Source organism: Alosa sapidissima, chromosome 22, assembly GCF_018492685.1.
Source record: "Alosa sapidissima isolate fAloSap1 chromosome 22, fAloSap1.pri, whole genome shotgun sequence".
Lineage (NCBI taxonomy): Eukaryota > Metazoa > Chordata > Actinopteri > Clupeiformes > Clupeidae > Alosa > Alosa sapidissima.
In genome coordinates, this window is record NC_055978.1 from 8,103,402 (window position 1) to 8,118,401 (window position 15,000).

The 15,000-nt window shown below is 45.8% G+C and overlaps 1 protein-coding gene across 1 annotated transcript in view; it reads left to right on the top strand.

Moving 5' to 3' along the window:
- creb3l2 (cAMP responsive element binding protein 3-like 2) overlaps positions 1 to 15,000 on the top strand; it is a 35,379-nt gene that overhangs the window by 14,139 nt on the left and 6,240 nt on the right. The window contains exons 2-8 of the mRNA XM_042078127.1: positions 8,175 to 8,400; positions 8,761 to 8,984; positions 11,161 to 11,245; positions 12,724 to 12,905; positions 13,556 to 13,702; positions 14,274 to 14,332; positions 14,742 to 14,810. Coding sequence (XP_041934061.1) covers positions 8,175 to 8,400; positions 8,761 to 8,984; positions 11,161 to 11,245; positions 12,724 to 12,905; positions 13,556 to 13,702; positions 14,274 to 14,332; positions 14,742 to 14,810 — 992 coding nt within the window. The remainder of the gene's footprint in view (positions 1 to 8,174; positions 8,401 to 8,760; positions 8,985 to 11,160; positions 11,246 to 12,723; positions 12,906 to 13,555; positions 13,703 to 14,273; positions 14,333 to 14,741; positions 14,811 to 15,000) is intronic.

Below are 15,000 nucleotides of genomic sequence, written 5' to 3' on the forward strand. Positions count from 1 at the left end.
AGAGTGGCAGGACTGGGAAGTTCTATAACGGCCCAAGCATTCATCATCTCCTCTCCTCTCTCCGTGCTTTCCTCAAGATTATAGGTAACCATAGGTCACACACACGGTCACACACACACACATACGCACACACACGGACAAATACATACACCCACACACATACGCACACACACGGACAAACATACACACACACACCCACACCCACACCATTAGTGTGTCATGGTAGGATTCTCAGCGTCATATGCTGATTGCTTGTATGACTCAGCTGCATCACTCAGCCTGTTAGCTCTGTTCTGGAGTGGATCGAGCCAGACAGGTCACACACACACACTTCCACTGACCATCGCTGCTGCTGCTGACGCAGAAAGAAAGACCAGTGGCAGGACTCGAGTGGTGGCACACGTAAGGGCGTGTGTGGTGTGTGTGGTGTGTGTGTGGTGTGTGTGGTGTGTGTGGTGTGTGTGCGTCACACTTTAGGCTCCCATCACAAAGAATACTGATAACAGAGAAATTAAGAATTTTATTAGCCCCTGTTCTCTCTCTCTCTCTCTCTCTCTCTCTCTCTCTCTCTCTCTCTCTCTCTCTCTCTCCCTCTCCCTCATCCATTCTCAGTGTTGTTCTCCACTAGTTCTCTATGATGGCTCTACTATGCTCTTGAGTATAATAACCCCTCGTTGTGTCGTGTCGTGCCCCTCCTCCTCCCTCGCTCTCCGCCGACACCCAGCAGTTTAGAACTGCAGTCATCATAATCACCTCACCGCAAATGTCAGCAGGAATCGCGCTCACTCACACACCCATGAGTGATAGGATCACGCAGGATGGACCTAACACCTCCTACATTCGCACACATATGCACTTTCAGATATACACATGCACATACTCAAGACTGACACACTGTATCTCTCATAAGCGTGTGTGTGCCTACACACAGACACACACACACACACACACACACGCACACACACACACACACACACACACACACACACACACTCAGATAAAGCACTGGAGTGCTGTTGCTAAGACACATGAATGTGGAGGGCCACGTTAAGCTTGGTTTTGTGTGTGTGTGTGTGTGTGTGTGTGTGCTGTAATGATAGGTTTGGGGGTTTAAAATAACGGCTGAAGTTAGTCTCCAATCCACCGAGAGAGCGTAGGCCATTTATGATGCTCCTTCATCATTTCCACCAACCCCTCTTCTCCTTCTCTCTCTCTCTCCCTTTCCTTCTCAGTGATCCCTTCATCTCCCTTGCCTTTTGTCTGTGCTGCGTTTCTCTCTTGTCTTGGCTAAACCAAAGTCCTTTTAGGCAAGTCCCGCCACTCGGCGGCCATTTGACAACGCTTTTTGGGCACTCGTCGGGCATCCATTTCAGCAGAAATGCGCGTTCGCAAGGCTTCACGACACCAATCTTGCTCCAGCGGCGAGATCACAACACATGATTGGCACGATGTCTTCACAACACACCATATGATTGGCTCAATGTATTCACATGTCGACATTTTGCCAAGAAAAGGGTGGGATATGTGTAGACAACGGCCATATTGGCGTGACAAACTAGCCCCATGCATTTCTATGGAGTATTTTTTGAGTGCTGTGTCTCCACATTAGAAAGTCTCTGGCTAAACTCACTTGCACAGGTGCACACAGACAGCAGTGGAGGCTGCAGACATGTAGGTGTTCTTGTGGCAGCCCTTGTAGCATAGTGGTTACAATCACATAACATTAAATCACATACATTAAATCACATACATTACATAAGGCTGCATAGAGCGATGACCGCATAGAGTCTTTCAGACGCCCTCTTATGCTGAAATGTATATCACTCAGGCATTAGGGAAACCTCATGTACTTGAGGCTGCGGAAAGTAGAACCTTGGAGAGTTTCTCTTCCTTTCTACCCCTCTTTCTTCTCTTTCCCTCTCTCTCTCTCTGTCGCTCCTAACATGGTGTTTCTTAAGGGGCTCAATGTTGCATGGCTGAGTTCTCTCTCATGCGGCGAGTGTTTATACGCACACAAAGCTGAAGAGCCTGGAGCTCGCTGGGCTGGAGAGGGAGAGGAGGAGGGGGGGAGGAGAGGGGAGGGAGAGAGGAGGGAGAGAGGAGGGAGAGAGGAGAGGGGGTGAGTGAGTTCAGTGAGGCCAGAGACGGAGCAGCCGGTCTAGGATGTCGTGTTCAGATGCAGGCCAGGGGGAATGCTCCCAGCTGGAGTCAGGGGGAGAGAGAGAGAGAGAGAGAGAGTGTGAAGGAGGAGAGTAGGGCACTTGAGAAATGACAGAATTGGAAAATCTAGGCCAGAACATTCCAGTAAGAGTTGGTCAGTCTGACTCTGCGGAACTCTCTCTTTTTCACCACCCACTTTCTCTCTCACTCTCTCTCTGAGTAGCCTGTAGGCCTTAATCGGCCTGTAATTGAACCCACATGCTTGGTATTTTGCCATCCCTCTGGCTGTCTCTCCACCCCTCCCCCTCTCCACCTCTCTCTCTCTCTCTCTCTCTCTCTCTCTCTTTCAAAGTTTCTCTCCATTTGTCTGGGCTACTCAGGAATCTCTTTCCACTCACTTTTGCCCTTTCGCAACCCTTTCTCCCCTCTTTCATCCTTTTTCCGTCTAGAAGTATTTGTCATTCCCTCGTTTCCAGCCAAAGCACACACACACACACACACACACACTCTCCTCACATGGCACATCTGCCTGGACACACTTGAAATAAAAACAATAATGGAATGAATTGTGCCTCTGCCATGCTTGCTAGAGCCACTACTTGTCCTGGCTCGTACACATTTAAAGTGAATTTCCTTTTTCACGCACATGCTCAGTACAGCCCTGCCCAAATGTGTGCCCTATTCACAGATGTGAGTACCAGGTGGAAGTCGATTTAAGAAGTGGAAGTGGCCCCAGTGCAGCTCTGACCTGCCCCTACTTTGGCCCTGAACTGGCTCTGATCTGGCCCAGACCTGGCTCCTACTTGGCCCTGGTCTCACCACAGTGACCCGACTGCATTCTAAGACCAGCTGCTATAATGGCCTTCAGGGTCAGTTCGCTCCACAGAGACCAGGGTCGGAACAGCACAGAACGGGCTAACCCAATAAAAACCCCTTCCTAGTAACCAGCTTATCCAATCACTGAGGGTCGTTCATATTCTTAGAAACTAGTTTATCCAATCACTGAGGGTCGTTCATATTCTTAGAAACTAGTTTATCCAATCAACCTTCACCTTCCTATGGCTTACCCACAAGTCTTGGATGTGATCCTTACAAAGGTACGCTGCTTTGCAGAACACCGACACCTGCACTTTGTACTGATGACTTAAAACGATTTGTGTTAATTTAGAAAAAAAATCCTTATTTGTTTAAAAAATGGCTAAAATGTTGGCATAGTACTGTATTAACACTGATATACTCAGTACTGTGTTATTTGTCATCTGCAGTCCTGTACATGCAAACGAACATATTCATGTTAAAAACAAAAAATGTGAAAAGCTGTGAGATGGCGTCTCCCTGAAGCCCTCGAGGAGGGCATTGGTGGTTGAGGCAGCAGCAGCAGCGTCAGAAGCTGACTCACCCCGAGGTGGAACGTGACGCAGTGATAAACAGTCGTGGCTGCATCTGGTCTCACAGACGCACACAGACACACACTGGTGTATTCGGCCCTCCGGCTGCTGCCTGGACTAGAACTGAATCTCCTCCCTTTACCCTCTTGAGACTGTTACGCTGCTGTAGAAACATTGCTGGTGATTCACTTTGTTGTCGCTTGAGAAATTGAAATTAAAATATTCGTCGTGTGACATTTCTCGTTGCCAATGGTTATTTGGCTAGTATCGCTGAATTACGATGACTTTCCATGGTCTCTTGACACTAGTCGCTTGTAGTCTGAATGGGCCTGTAGCCATGTCTTGTCCCTGATGTGTGTGCCCTCTTGAGAAAGTTAGATTAAATCAAAATGATAAAAAAAGTTCCATTCATCTTAATCTTGTCCCTCCACATTCCAGTGATGAATACTTTGATTTCTATCACATGATGATTCTGATGTCTCAGTCAGATAGCAGAAATACCCTCAGTGCTATGTGCTCAATGGCTCTTTTAATCATCAATCATCATCAGCGCACACGAGAGATTCACTAGAAGTCAGTGATATTGCCTTGTTCTATGTCCTTCTATTGGTCTCATCTGGGCTAGCATGCAGTAGCCAGAAAAGTTGTTGGTTCAATTCCATTCTGTTCCACCGTTGTGCCCTTGAGCAAGACACCTGACTCCGAGTTGCTCCGGGGAGAATAGCCCCTTGTAATATAATTGACATATGTAAGTTGCTTTGGAAAAGCGTCTAGTAAATGAATAAATGTAAAAATGTAAATCTCACTTCTCATCACAGAACATCTACTACTTACACCTTTACGTCATGATGATTTCAGATACGCACGGGACCGGTGTTAAGTTCCTTGTGCTGTAGGTAGGTAGGTAGCGTGCTTGCGTGCGTGCGTGCGTACGTGTGTGTGTGTGTGTGATCTTTTTTTTATGTGCTTTCCTCCTGTGTGTGGTGACGCATCTGAGTGATTCAGAGTGTTTTTGGGCTGGGAATTGATTTCCCTCCATCCATCTCTTTATGCTCTCTCTCACTGCAGGCTACACACTCTCACTTAGTGTTGCCGTAACAACAAAATAGGAAATGTTTTGACGCTGAAAAGAAGGGAAAACTACACTGAGTATTGACAAAGAGAACAACTAAAATGAAGCGCTATACCTCTGAATCGTGTCCCCAATATGACTGGAGACATAAACTAATAAGGTTCTTGTCTTAGGAATGAGGAACCGTCTGTTTTTTAGTTCATGTTCTCTCCATTCTGCCCTGATTTCTGCTTGTAAAAGGGGCAATTGTTAAAGCAGTGGGCTGTGAATAGACACACATGCACACGCTCATGCACACACTCACACACATGCACACACTCACACACATGCACACGCTCACACACACACCTCTGGCCATCTGAGGATCATTGTTGTAACTCCCTCTTAGTCTATAGCAACTCTTTCTGTTTCTCTGCACTCTGCACTTTCTCTCTTTCTGTCACACACACACACACACACACACAAGCCATGCATTGTGACCTACCGGACGATTTTACCCAGCCATTCTTCAGCAAACCATATGCACACACCCTGTATATGTACACACACACACACACACACACACACACACACACACACACACACACACACACACACACAGTCTGTATATGGTTCTGCACTGTGTAGCATCATTGTCTTACGCACTTTGCGTCACACCCATGCTGACCTCACACATCCACTTCTGAACACACGCACACACACATGCTAGGCAAACACTGACACACACACACACACACACACACACACACACACACACACACACAGACTCACTCACACGCACATTCACATGCTAGGCAAACACAGACACATGCAGCCTTTACAAATAACCGTGCACGCACACACACACAGACTCACTCATACACAGCCTGGCTTGCACTGGCACAGGCTTGCACTGGCAGCAGCCCCACCACCAGCAGCAGCTACACACAGACAGGCCCAGACTGACACTGCTAGAGGCCCAGGGTGGTGCTTAGGCTGGCATGGCTAGCATGGTTGGTGGGTCTTCTCTTCTCTTCTCTTCTCTTCTCTTCCTTTAATCCATACTCTCCTTTCTTCTCTTCTCTTGTCTTCTCTTCCTTTAATCCATACTCTCCTTTCTTCTCTTCTCTTGTCTTCTCTTCTCTTCTCTTCCTTTAATCCATACTCTCCTTTCTTCTCTTCTCTTGTCTTCTCTTCTTTTCTCTTCTTCTCTTCTTCCCCACTCTCCTGTCCTGTCCTGTCCTGTCTTCTCTTCTCCTCATCCCTCTCTCCTCTCCTCTCCTCTCCCCCGTTCAGCTGGACATCTGGCAGCCAGCCGTTGCCCCACGCTGATGACTAGCAGCAGACCTGTACCTCCATCTGTGCCTTCACACCCAAACAGAGAGATGGCTGTCTCACTGCCTAACTGTCTTACTGCCCAACTGTCTTACTGACTGCCTAACTGTCTTACTGCCCAACTGTCTTACTGCCTAACTGTCTTACTGCATAACTGTCTGTCTGTCTGTCTGTCTGTCTTACTGCATAACTGTCTGTCTGTCTGTCTCTCCCTCATTCTCCCTCCTTTGTCTGAGTTGTAACTCCCTGGTCTGACTCAGCTCTGAGCTCTGAGTGACCAAGCACCACAGCTCCATGAATAAGACAGAGGAAACCTCATGTGTGACCCGAGACACACATACCTATGCATCAGATCATCTGACTTTATATGCTCAGACTTAGCCCTAATACATTTTAGAGAGAGGGAGGGAGCAAGACATGGAAGGAGTAAGAGAGAGAGAGATTTAGAGAGAGAAAGAGAAAGAACGCAACTCTCAAGGATTCACAACTTCAGTATTACAAGAAGTGCTGAGTTAAAGAACAGAGGTAGAGGGCTAAGTTTTTACAGATGACCTACAAACATACATCCATTTAAGATCATAGGATCCCATCATGCCAAGCGAGTGGCCTAAAGTTTCACTGAAGACACTTCAAAGACAGTAATGTCCCCCAGTAAGCCTGTTAAAGTATGGGTTGGTGAATTAGTTAGCATGCCCCCCAGTAAGCCTGTTAAAGTATGTGTTGGTGAGTTAGTTAACATGCCTGCAGCGCCACTTCACTTCTGGCCTTTGGTCCCGTTAGCGGATTGGAGCTGCAGTCTTAATCAACAGAACGGCTGCAGCAGGAGCTGCCTGGCGTGGCGAGACGCTGTGTGTGTGTGTGTGTGTGTGTGTGTGTGTGTGTGTGTGTGTGTGTGTGTGCGTAGCGTGTTGAGATACCGTGTTGAGATGCCGTGTGTGTGTGTGTTGAGATGGCCTGGGCCTGTCTTGACCTGTTTAACAGGGCCTCTGGCTGCCTAGCAGGAGACCTCGGGGTCACGTTAAAAGGAAAGCGAGAGGCAGGAATGTAGCAAGAGGAATGTGTGTGTGTGTGTGGAGGGTGTGGGGGAAGGTGGGTAAAGAGAACACGCGTCATTCAAATCATCGTCGGGCCAGACCTTTTCACCCTGGTGACCAGTTGGAAAATAACCTTAATGAATAATAGCAAAATGAGAATCACATTTCATTAGATATCTGGCTGTCTGATAGGATAAATCAAGTGTGAGCTTTTTTTCTCTGACATCAGTAATAGCTCCTTTGATTGGTCGCCCCAGTAGCCAATTAGTGGTCTCCCCACCCCCCAGGGCGGGCGGATGTGGACATCAAAGCCGTGTTGGCGTGGCGACGGCTGTTTTTTATAGAAGGCAATTACAGTGAGGATGAGTATAATAAGTACTTAGCTGTGTGTGTGTGTGTGTGTGTGTGTGTGTGTGCGCGTGTGTGTGTGTGTGTGTGTGTGTGTGTGAGAGAGAGAGAGTACTGAAAGAGCCTAAAGGCAGTGCTGGGTCTGGCTATGAACGGCATGGTCATGCTTCTACTGTCTGATGTACTGCCTTTCGGGTCATTCCACGCCAACTCAGCCACCCATGTACATGGTACAGATTTAGCTGAAAAGCGATGGAAATATGCCTTATGTTACCAAACAAGGGAATCTGAAGTTTCAGGTCAATATCTCAAACGGTTTGCCCGTGGCGTCCATTTGAATTTCGGGTGCCAGTGTGGCGAGGTGTGTTGCATTGCATTATGGGCCAGTGCCCAACCCCCAGACCCCCCCTCCTTACACTTTTTTGTCGGTCAGCTAACCACGACCGTGGAAAGCAAGGGACAATGAATGACTTTAGTCAAACGCTAGTGTTAAAACTAAAAGGAGTTACGGGTAGGCTTTATGAGTAGTAAGTCTGTATCCACACATGGCGGGGAAATGAGTGGTCATTTTACACATGCCGGTCATTTCAAAAGGAAACATCCGCAAAGCCCAACACTAGGCTTCTGTTCACCGGAAATGCTGATGGAAATGAGCAGCTTCAGGTGAAGCCTTGTATAGAGTCAAAGTGAAATAGATGTGTTTGTTTGTGACCATAGAGATGATTTAAAATTGTCTTTGTCTTCTCTCCTGTCATCTCTTCTTCTTCCTCTCTGCTCTTCTCCCTCCATCCTCTTCTCTTCTCCTCTCTTTCCGTCTCTCTCTCTCTCTCTCTCTCTCTCTCTCTCGTTCTCCTGCAGCACTTCACCGAGCTCCTGGATGACCTGTCCCAGGATGCTTTGCTGGGCCAGCTGCTGAGTGACCCGTTCCTGTCTGGCCGCGGGGAAGCCATGGACACGGAGGACCTGACCCCCGCCTCCCCAGTGCCGCCCCACATCCAGGCCGAGCACAGCTACTCCCTCAGTGGGGACTCGCGCCCCCAGTCCCCCCTCTCACACCTGCCCGGGGAACAAGGCAGCGATGCAGGTGAGCAGTGTGTGTGTGTGTGTGTGTGTGTTAGTCCCCCCTCTCCAACCTGCCCGGGGAACCAGGCAGTGATGCAGGTGAGCGACGAGTGTATGTGTGTGTGAGAGAGAGAGAGAGAGAGTGTGTGTGTGTTAGTACCCCCTCTCCCACCTGCTCGGAGAACCAGGCAGCGAAGCAGGTGAGCATGGAGGAGGAGAAACAGAGGAGAGAGAGAGAGAGAGATTTCCTCTACAGTGTTGGTTTGTTTCTGCCATTTGTTTACATCATGGTTGTACACAGTGTGCCTTCAAATATGTTCAAGGCATGCTCAAGGATGTTATGTTTATTTATTTATTTGTTTGTTTACGTGGTGTCACCTAGGTGACTCTGAGGGAGACGACTGGGCCATGGAACAGGACGATAAGGACCTGAAGATGGAGACTCTGCTGTGCAACGCTCCCTCCCTGCTGCCCACCCTGACCCTTACTATAACCCCTCCGGCTGTGCCGACCTCTGACCCCGTCGCCAAGGCAACCACCTCCACAGCCGGGGCTACGGCAACCCTCACAATGGCCAATCCACAGGCCACAGAAGTCAAGATTAAGGTAAGGACTTTATGTGTGATCTGTCTGTCTGTCTCTCTGTCTGTCTGCAGCTGTCAGTATGACTCCCCAAAGCCTAATTGCTGCAACAGGTTATCAGCAGTGTCCAGTCCCATTGATGTCAGGGCCATCACAGGATTGATTTCACATCGTGAGTTGGGTTTCAGGCTCACAGGACAGGATTGCTTTCAAGATGAAGCGCTCACTGATAAAGTCATTATGTCCTGATGAAGGCCACCTGGGCCAGAACCAGCATACTGGCATCTTTCAGCTGACACACACACACTCACACTCACACTCACACTCACACTCACACTCACACTCACACACACTCACACTCTCTCTCTCACAAAACAACGTTTTGAGCAATGTTATTGGGCAAGCACATAACCAGTTCCAGTATTTTGGTTGGATGATCATGACGATTTGCCTTGTGATGATTAAAATTCTCCAGAAAATAAATTGTTGCTCAATACAAGAACATGCCAGAACCACAACAATGAAGATCATTTGCCAAGCAAAATTGCTCAAAACGTTGCCCATGTATTATCAGCTAAAGAATAGTTAGTGTAATTATAAAAGGGCTATAGTTTAAAAATAAATTAAAATGTTAATTACATAAAATAGAATAGTTAAAAGGCACATAGTCCATCTGATTAACAAGAAGTGTGTTTGATTTGATCAGTTAGCAGAAAGCATCTGAGAACAGTTTGGCCTTAAGTCTAGATTTGGCTAAGAGGGAGCTATAGGCTAACAAGTTTAACCCACTTCCAGTAAATTATGCTAAGCTAGGCTAACGGTGTCAGACTGGGTTATAGCACACACAGGGAAGAGAAGGGTATGTATCCTCTTACCTAACTATGGGGGAGACGGCAGATAAGCTATTTCCCAATCATTTCCAAAAATGTTCCTTTAAAGTGTAACTCCGGAGTAATAACCATGTCCTAGGGTCTATCTACGGTAGTTAACAAGTTCAAACTTTTGATTGACAACACAATTACGTTAATTGGTTGAGTTTTGAGCAAGACTGTTTGTGGCATTTACACTGAATGGGCTTATAGTGAAGGCTAAAGGGGCAGCTACTGTAGCATGTCAAAAAACAAACGCTATTTTATACCACTGACAATGCCAAATTGTGATCTCAATCAAAGGTTTTAACTTGTTAACTACAGTAAATAGACATTAGGTTGATTTTACTCCAGAGTTACGCTTTAAGTCTAGATTTGGCACAGTTCTGTCCCTGATCCCAAGTGGGACTGACGCAGTCTGACCTCACTGTGTGTTCACTGTGTGCTGAGTGTGTTTCACTAATTCACGGATTGGGATAAATTCAAAGACCAAATTATATATACTTATACTTATATACTTATCCTATTAAACTTATTTGTAAGGAAAATAATGTAGTACTTTTGCATGTCATAATACCAAGGTTTCCGATTGCTTTGAAATACTAGCACCTGCTCAGTGCAAATTTCTTCAGTTCTGCAGTTCTTTTACCTCACAATATCAGCTTTTAACTCATTCTGATGCTATACTGACTTCTAATATGTAGAACGCACTCTCTGAAATTGCCAATGTGCACCTGTAACGCTTGAAATTGCACTATGAAATGTTGTGAACAGGTAGGATCGTAACCTATTTACTAAGTTTGATGATGTACTGGGTACTATTTTAGTGCGAAATAGCTTTTAATATAGACGCCAAGGGGCATGGACATCAATTCTTCCATTGTGCTTCTTTAAGGAAGTGCTTGGTGTGAAGTTCCTTCATAATTCCTTTAAACTTGTTTGTGGGGGGAAGTATGCAGTGCCTTTGTCTGCCTTAATATGTAAATGTTTGCAGACGAGTTTTGTGCGGTTAATTTTGAGGACACATTTCCCCTTTGGCTGTAGTGTGACTGAAACACAGTTTGTTTTAAATATCTTTCTTGACACTGTTGACTCTGCAAGCATGCATTCTGCACAGACATTCGTCATAATGTACAAACACATAGACATGGATACTTACAGTAGAGACTTGTGCACACAGACAGATACACATGTACTCACGCGCACACATACACACACACACACACACACACACACACACACACACACACACACCCTTCTGCAGGTGTGCTGAAATATCAGCACCCAGCTGTGTCCTGTGCTCAGGAATGTGTGCGTGTGTGTTTCCGTAGGTGAAAGACGACGGAGAGACCTTTACCCCTCAGATTAAACTAGAGCCACATGAGGTGGACCAGTTCCTCAACCTGTCCCCCAAAGGTAAGAAACGCACCTGAATACAGCCCTAAACCCAATCCTCAGTCTGTCCCGTTCAACAGGAAGTGCATTCCAGGAAAGCAAACCAGGACCTTTGATCACATTCTCATATCAGAGGGGTTTATTAAGATACTGAATAAACATCCTCAATTTCATTCATGGGCCCGTGCCAGTTCTGGAAAACTTATATCCAAGTGTTTTGTTACAGAAATTGTTGTACCAATCTGTCTATGCTTGAATTGTCACACAGGGAAGCTGTTTAGGTTATTTGATCTGTTCTGAGCTCCAGGTAATGCGCTCATTGAAAGATGACCATTGAACTGGAGATAAGAATCCTTCAAGGAAGTCACCTTGCTTGTCAGCAGCCAGAATAATTTCTAGCTTCCTCTTGCTTCCTGTTTGCTTTCAGGAAGCAGAATATTGAATGTGTATGAAACACCCAGGTGTATTGCATACAATGTGTACACACACACACCCACATGCTAATAATAGCTTCTTTCTTTTGGGAAACAGACATGGTTACTTTGTTGTCGATGCAGGGGATATTGCTCTACTTAATGACCTGAACAGTCCTGAGGAAATCAAATCGTGTAAAGAGTGACAGAAAAAGATTTTGTACTTCACTAGTCAGATGCATCCAAAGTTAAAGAACAGTACCTACAAATTAACTAATTTAAGGAACATTCTTATGGTAACAAGGTGTATAATAGACAAAAACACACTTCCAAGCATTTATGTGTTACTTTTTGCCTTGGGATAAGTTCTACACCAGCGCAGTCCAGCCTCTGTTCATCGTGAAGTGGTAGGATCAACCGAGCATAGGCAGTGAACACACTGAGAAGCAACACCCGAGTAGGGTTTACATGGCAACCAATGACAAACAGAAGTAGCCAAGCAGTTAACAAGATTCAACATTCAACATTTCAGTGATATATTATTAACTTAACCAATAAATAAGAAATGCACGGACCTAGCTAAAAAAAAGATTAGACCTACTTCAGCAGTATATTAGCCTACACAATAGGCCTACTCACTGAACCACCTTGCTTATTGTCTTTGCACTTGCTTATTATGTCAGAGGATTCATATAATTTAAACTGGCATATCTTACATAGACAGTGTTGCAGAACTGTTTGGATTTACATACAAGTTCGTTCAATATTGCAAACAACTCATCTATATTATATTTTACCACGGCTGCTCGCGGACTACTTGGGATAGCTTGCGGACCACCAGTGGTCCCCGGACCACACTTTGATAAACACTGATATAGAATTACATTATAGACCCTTTCAACAAGAAAAACAAAAACAATGCTTGAACGTTCTATTTTGTTCCCAATCTACTTCCGTTTTAACATTCCATATGTAATCTTAAAGAAGCGGAAGCCTTGTGGGAAAAACTATGATGCTGATAATGGAACTCTCTTGAAACGGTCAATATATGAATCTAAAGGGATCCATGTTGTGTATTGTCCTCAGCCTTGGAGTCCCTCCAGATGCCACCCACCCCACCCAGTTCCCATGGCAGCGACTCGGAGGGCAGCCAGAGTCCCGTCCACCCCTGTGCCCCCGCCAGCCCCACGCAGTCCCCCGCTGTCCTCAAGGTGGCGCCGCGCGCACCCTCATCCCTCTCCAACTCCCCACTGCTCACCGCTCCACATGTGAGTAACACACACACACACACACACACACACACACACACACACACACACACACACACACACACACACACACACACACACACACGCACACACGCACACAAAGGCAGATGCCTCTGAAGACCAAGGGGGTCGGTGTGCCTTGGGAGATGTTTTGTTTTCCAGTAGACCCCTCTTGGTCACCAATCCAAGGGGGTAGCCAATAAGTAACTCTCTCTCAGCCTGTCTTGGTTTGCGTTCTTGTTTGTTTGGTTGTTATTATGTAAGAGTGGATACATTGATATGTAAAGAAAACTAGATATCTTTGAGGGGAAAACCAAAATGACACATTAAATGACAAGCTCAGCAAAAGCAAATGTTAAAACTCCCCAAAAACAACAGCAGTACACATTACATTTATAAATAAATTCTAAGTAGCTTTACAGTGAATGAGAGAATGAGAATGGTACAACCACCACAAATGTACTCATTCTCTCTCTGTCTGTATTACTGTTTTTCTCTCTTTCTCTCTCCCTCTTCCCTCTCTCTCTCCCTCCGTATTCTCTCTCTCTCTCTTGCTCTCTCTCTCTCCCTCCCTATTCTCTCTCTCTCTCTCTCTCTCTCTCTCTCTCTCTCTCTCTCTCTCTCTCTCTCTCTCTCTCTCTGTCCACCAGAAGTTGCAGGGCTCAGGTCCTCTGATGCTGACGGAGGAGGAGAGGCGTACGCTAATCGCCGAGGGTTACCCTGTTCCCACCAAACTGCCCCTCACAAAGGCCGAGGAGAAGGCCCTCAAGAAGATCCGCCGCAAGATCAAGAACAAGGTCAGAGACCAACACACACACACACACACACACACACACACACACACACACACAGAAAGAGAGACACACACAGTTAGGGCCCTGAGAAAGATATGGCAGATCAAGTTCAGAGGATAACAATGCAAGCTTATATAGTGCTCACCACATTCTACATGTTGTGTACACACAGATATACACACACACTCACATAGACATGCTCGCGCGCATACACACACACACACACACACACACACACACACTGAGATACAAACCACTTGGCCTTCACACTCAGAGAGCTCAGAGACACTTCCTAAGACAACTCTCTTTCAGGTCAATTTTGTGTCAGATTGACCCGTTGTGTTTGTGTTTTACACACTGGGCCACATATTTGGACATGTTATATAAACACATAGCAGGCCTAGCGGTGACATATTACAATCAAAATTCACCGTATATGATTATGTGACAAACAGACACAAAACACTATTGATGTTTGTACGTTTTTTCAGTAGGTAGCTTTAGTTTTCCAGAACTCCTTTAAGGCCGTATAGTAGTGATTTAACCTTGAAACTGATCTGGTTCCCCCTCTTAGATCTCGGCCCAGGAGAGTCGCAGGAAGAAGAAAGAGTACATGGATGCCCTGGAGAAAAAGTGAGTTGCTTCATCAGCGTCCAGTCCACCAAAGCCTCGCTGAAAGAATGTTGTGACCGGTGTGGAATGCATGCTGTGGAACTTCAAAGTATACATAAACGTATTGATATACAGTACACATATAAACATCCTTCACAAGCCCTCAGTATTCTTACATACTCCAGTGCATTGCTTAGTACATTCAAGAGCGCGACTCTTCAAAACAATAACAACAAAGCAGTATAGCGTTGTGCCATGATATACTAATGCTATGCTATGCTAATGTGTTATGCAACAGGATGTATAGGCCTGTGCACTTTCATGAACTGTAAACTTTTGCCAGACAGGGGTTTGCATGGCCTCTGCAGACCATTCTGTGCAACTGCAGGAACAGGTTGAGTTGACGGTGCAATACGGTTTCTGTCCACAGGGTGGAGACATGCTCTAATGAGAACAGTGAACTGCGCAGAAAAGTGGAAAATTTGGAATGCACCAACAAGTAAGGGCCCAGTAGCATCTATTGGTATCATAGAATTAAATCTTCAAGATAGCGTATAGATAAGACAATATCTGAATGTGATGGACATATTAACGGGGTGATTAAGCTATCTTCTTCAAGATAACATATAGATAAGACTTACTGAATGTGATGTCATCATATTAGGTATGTTTTAGTAACTTATTTTTCT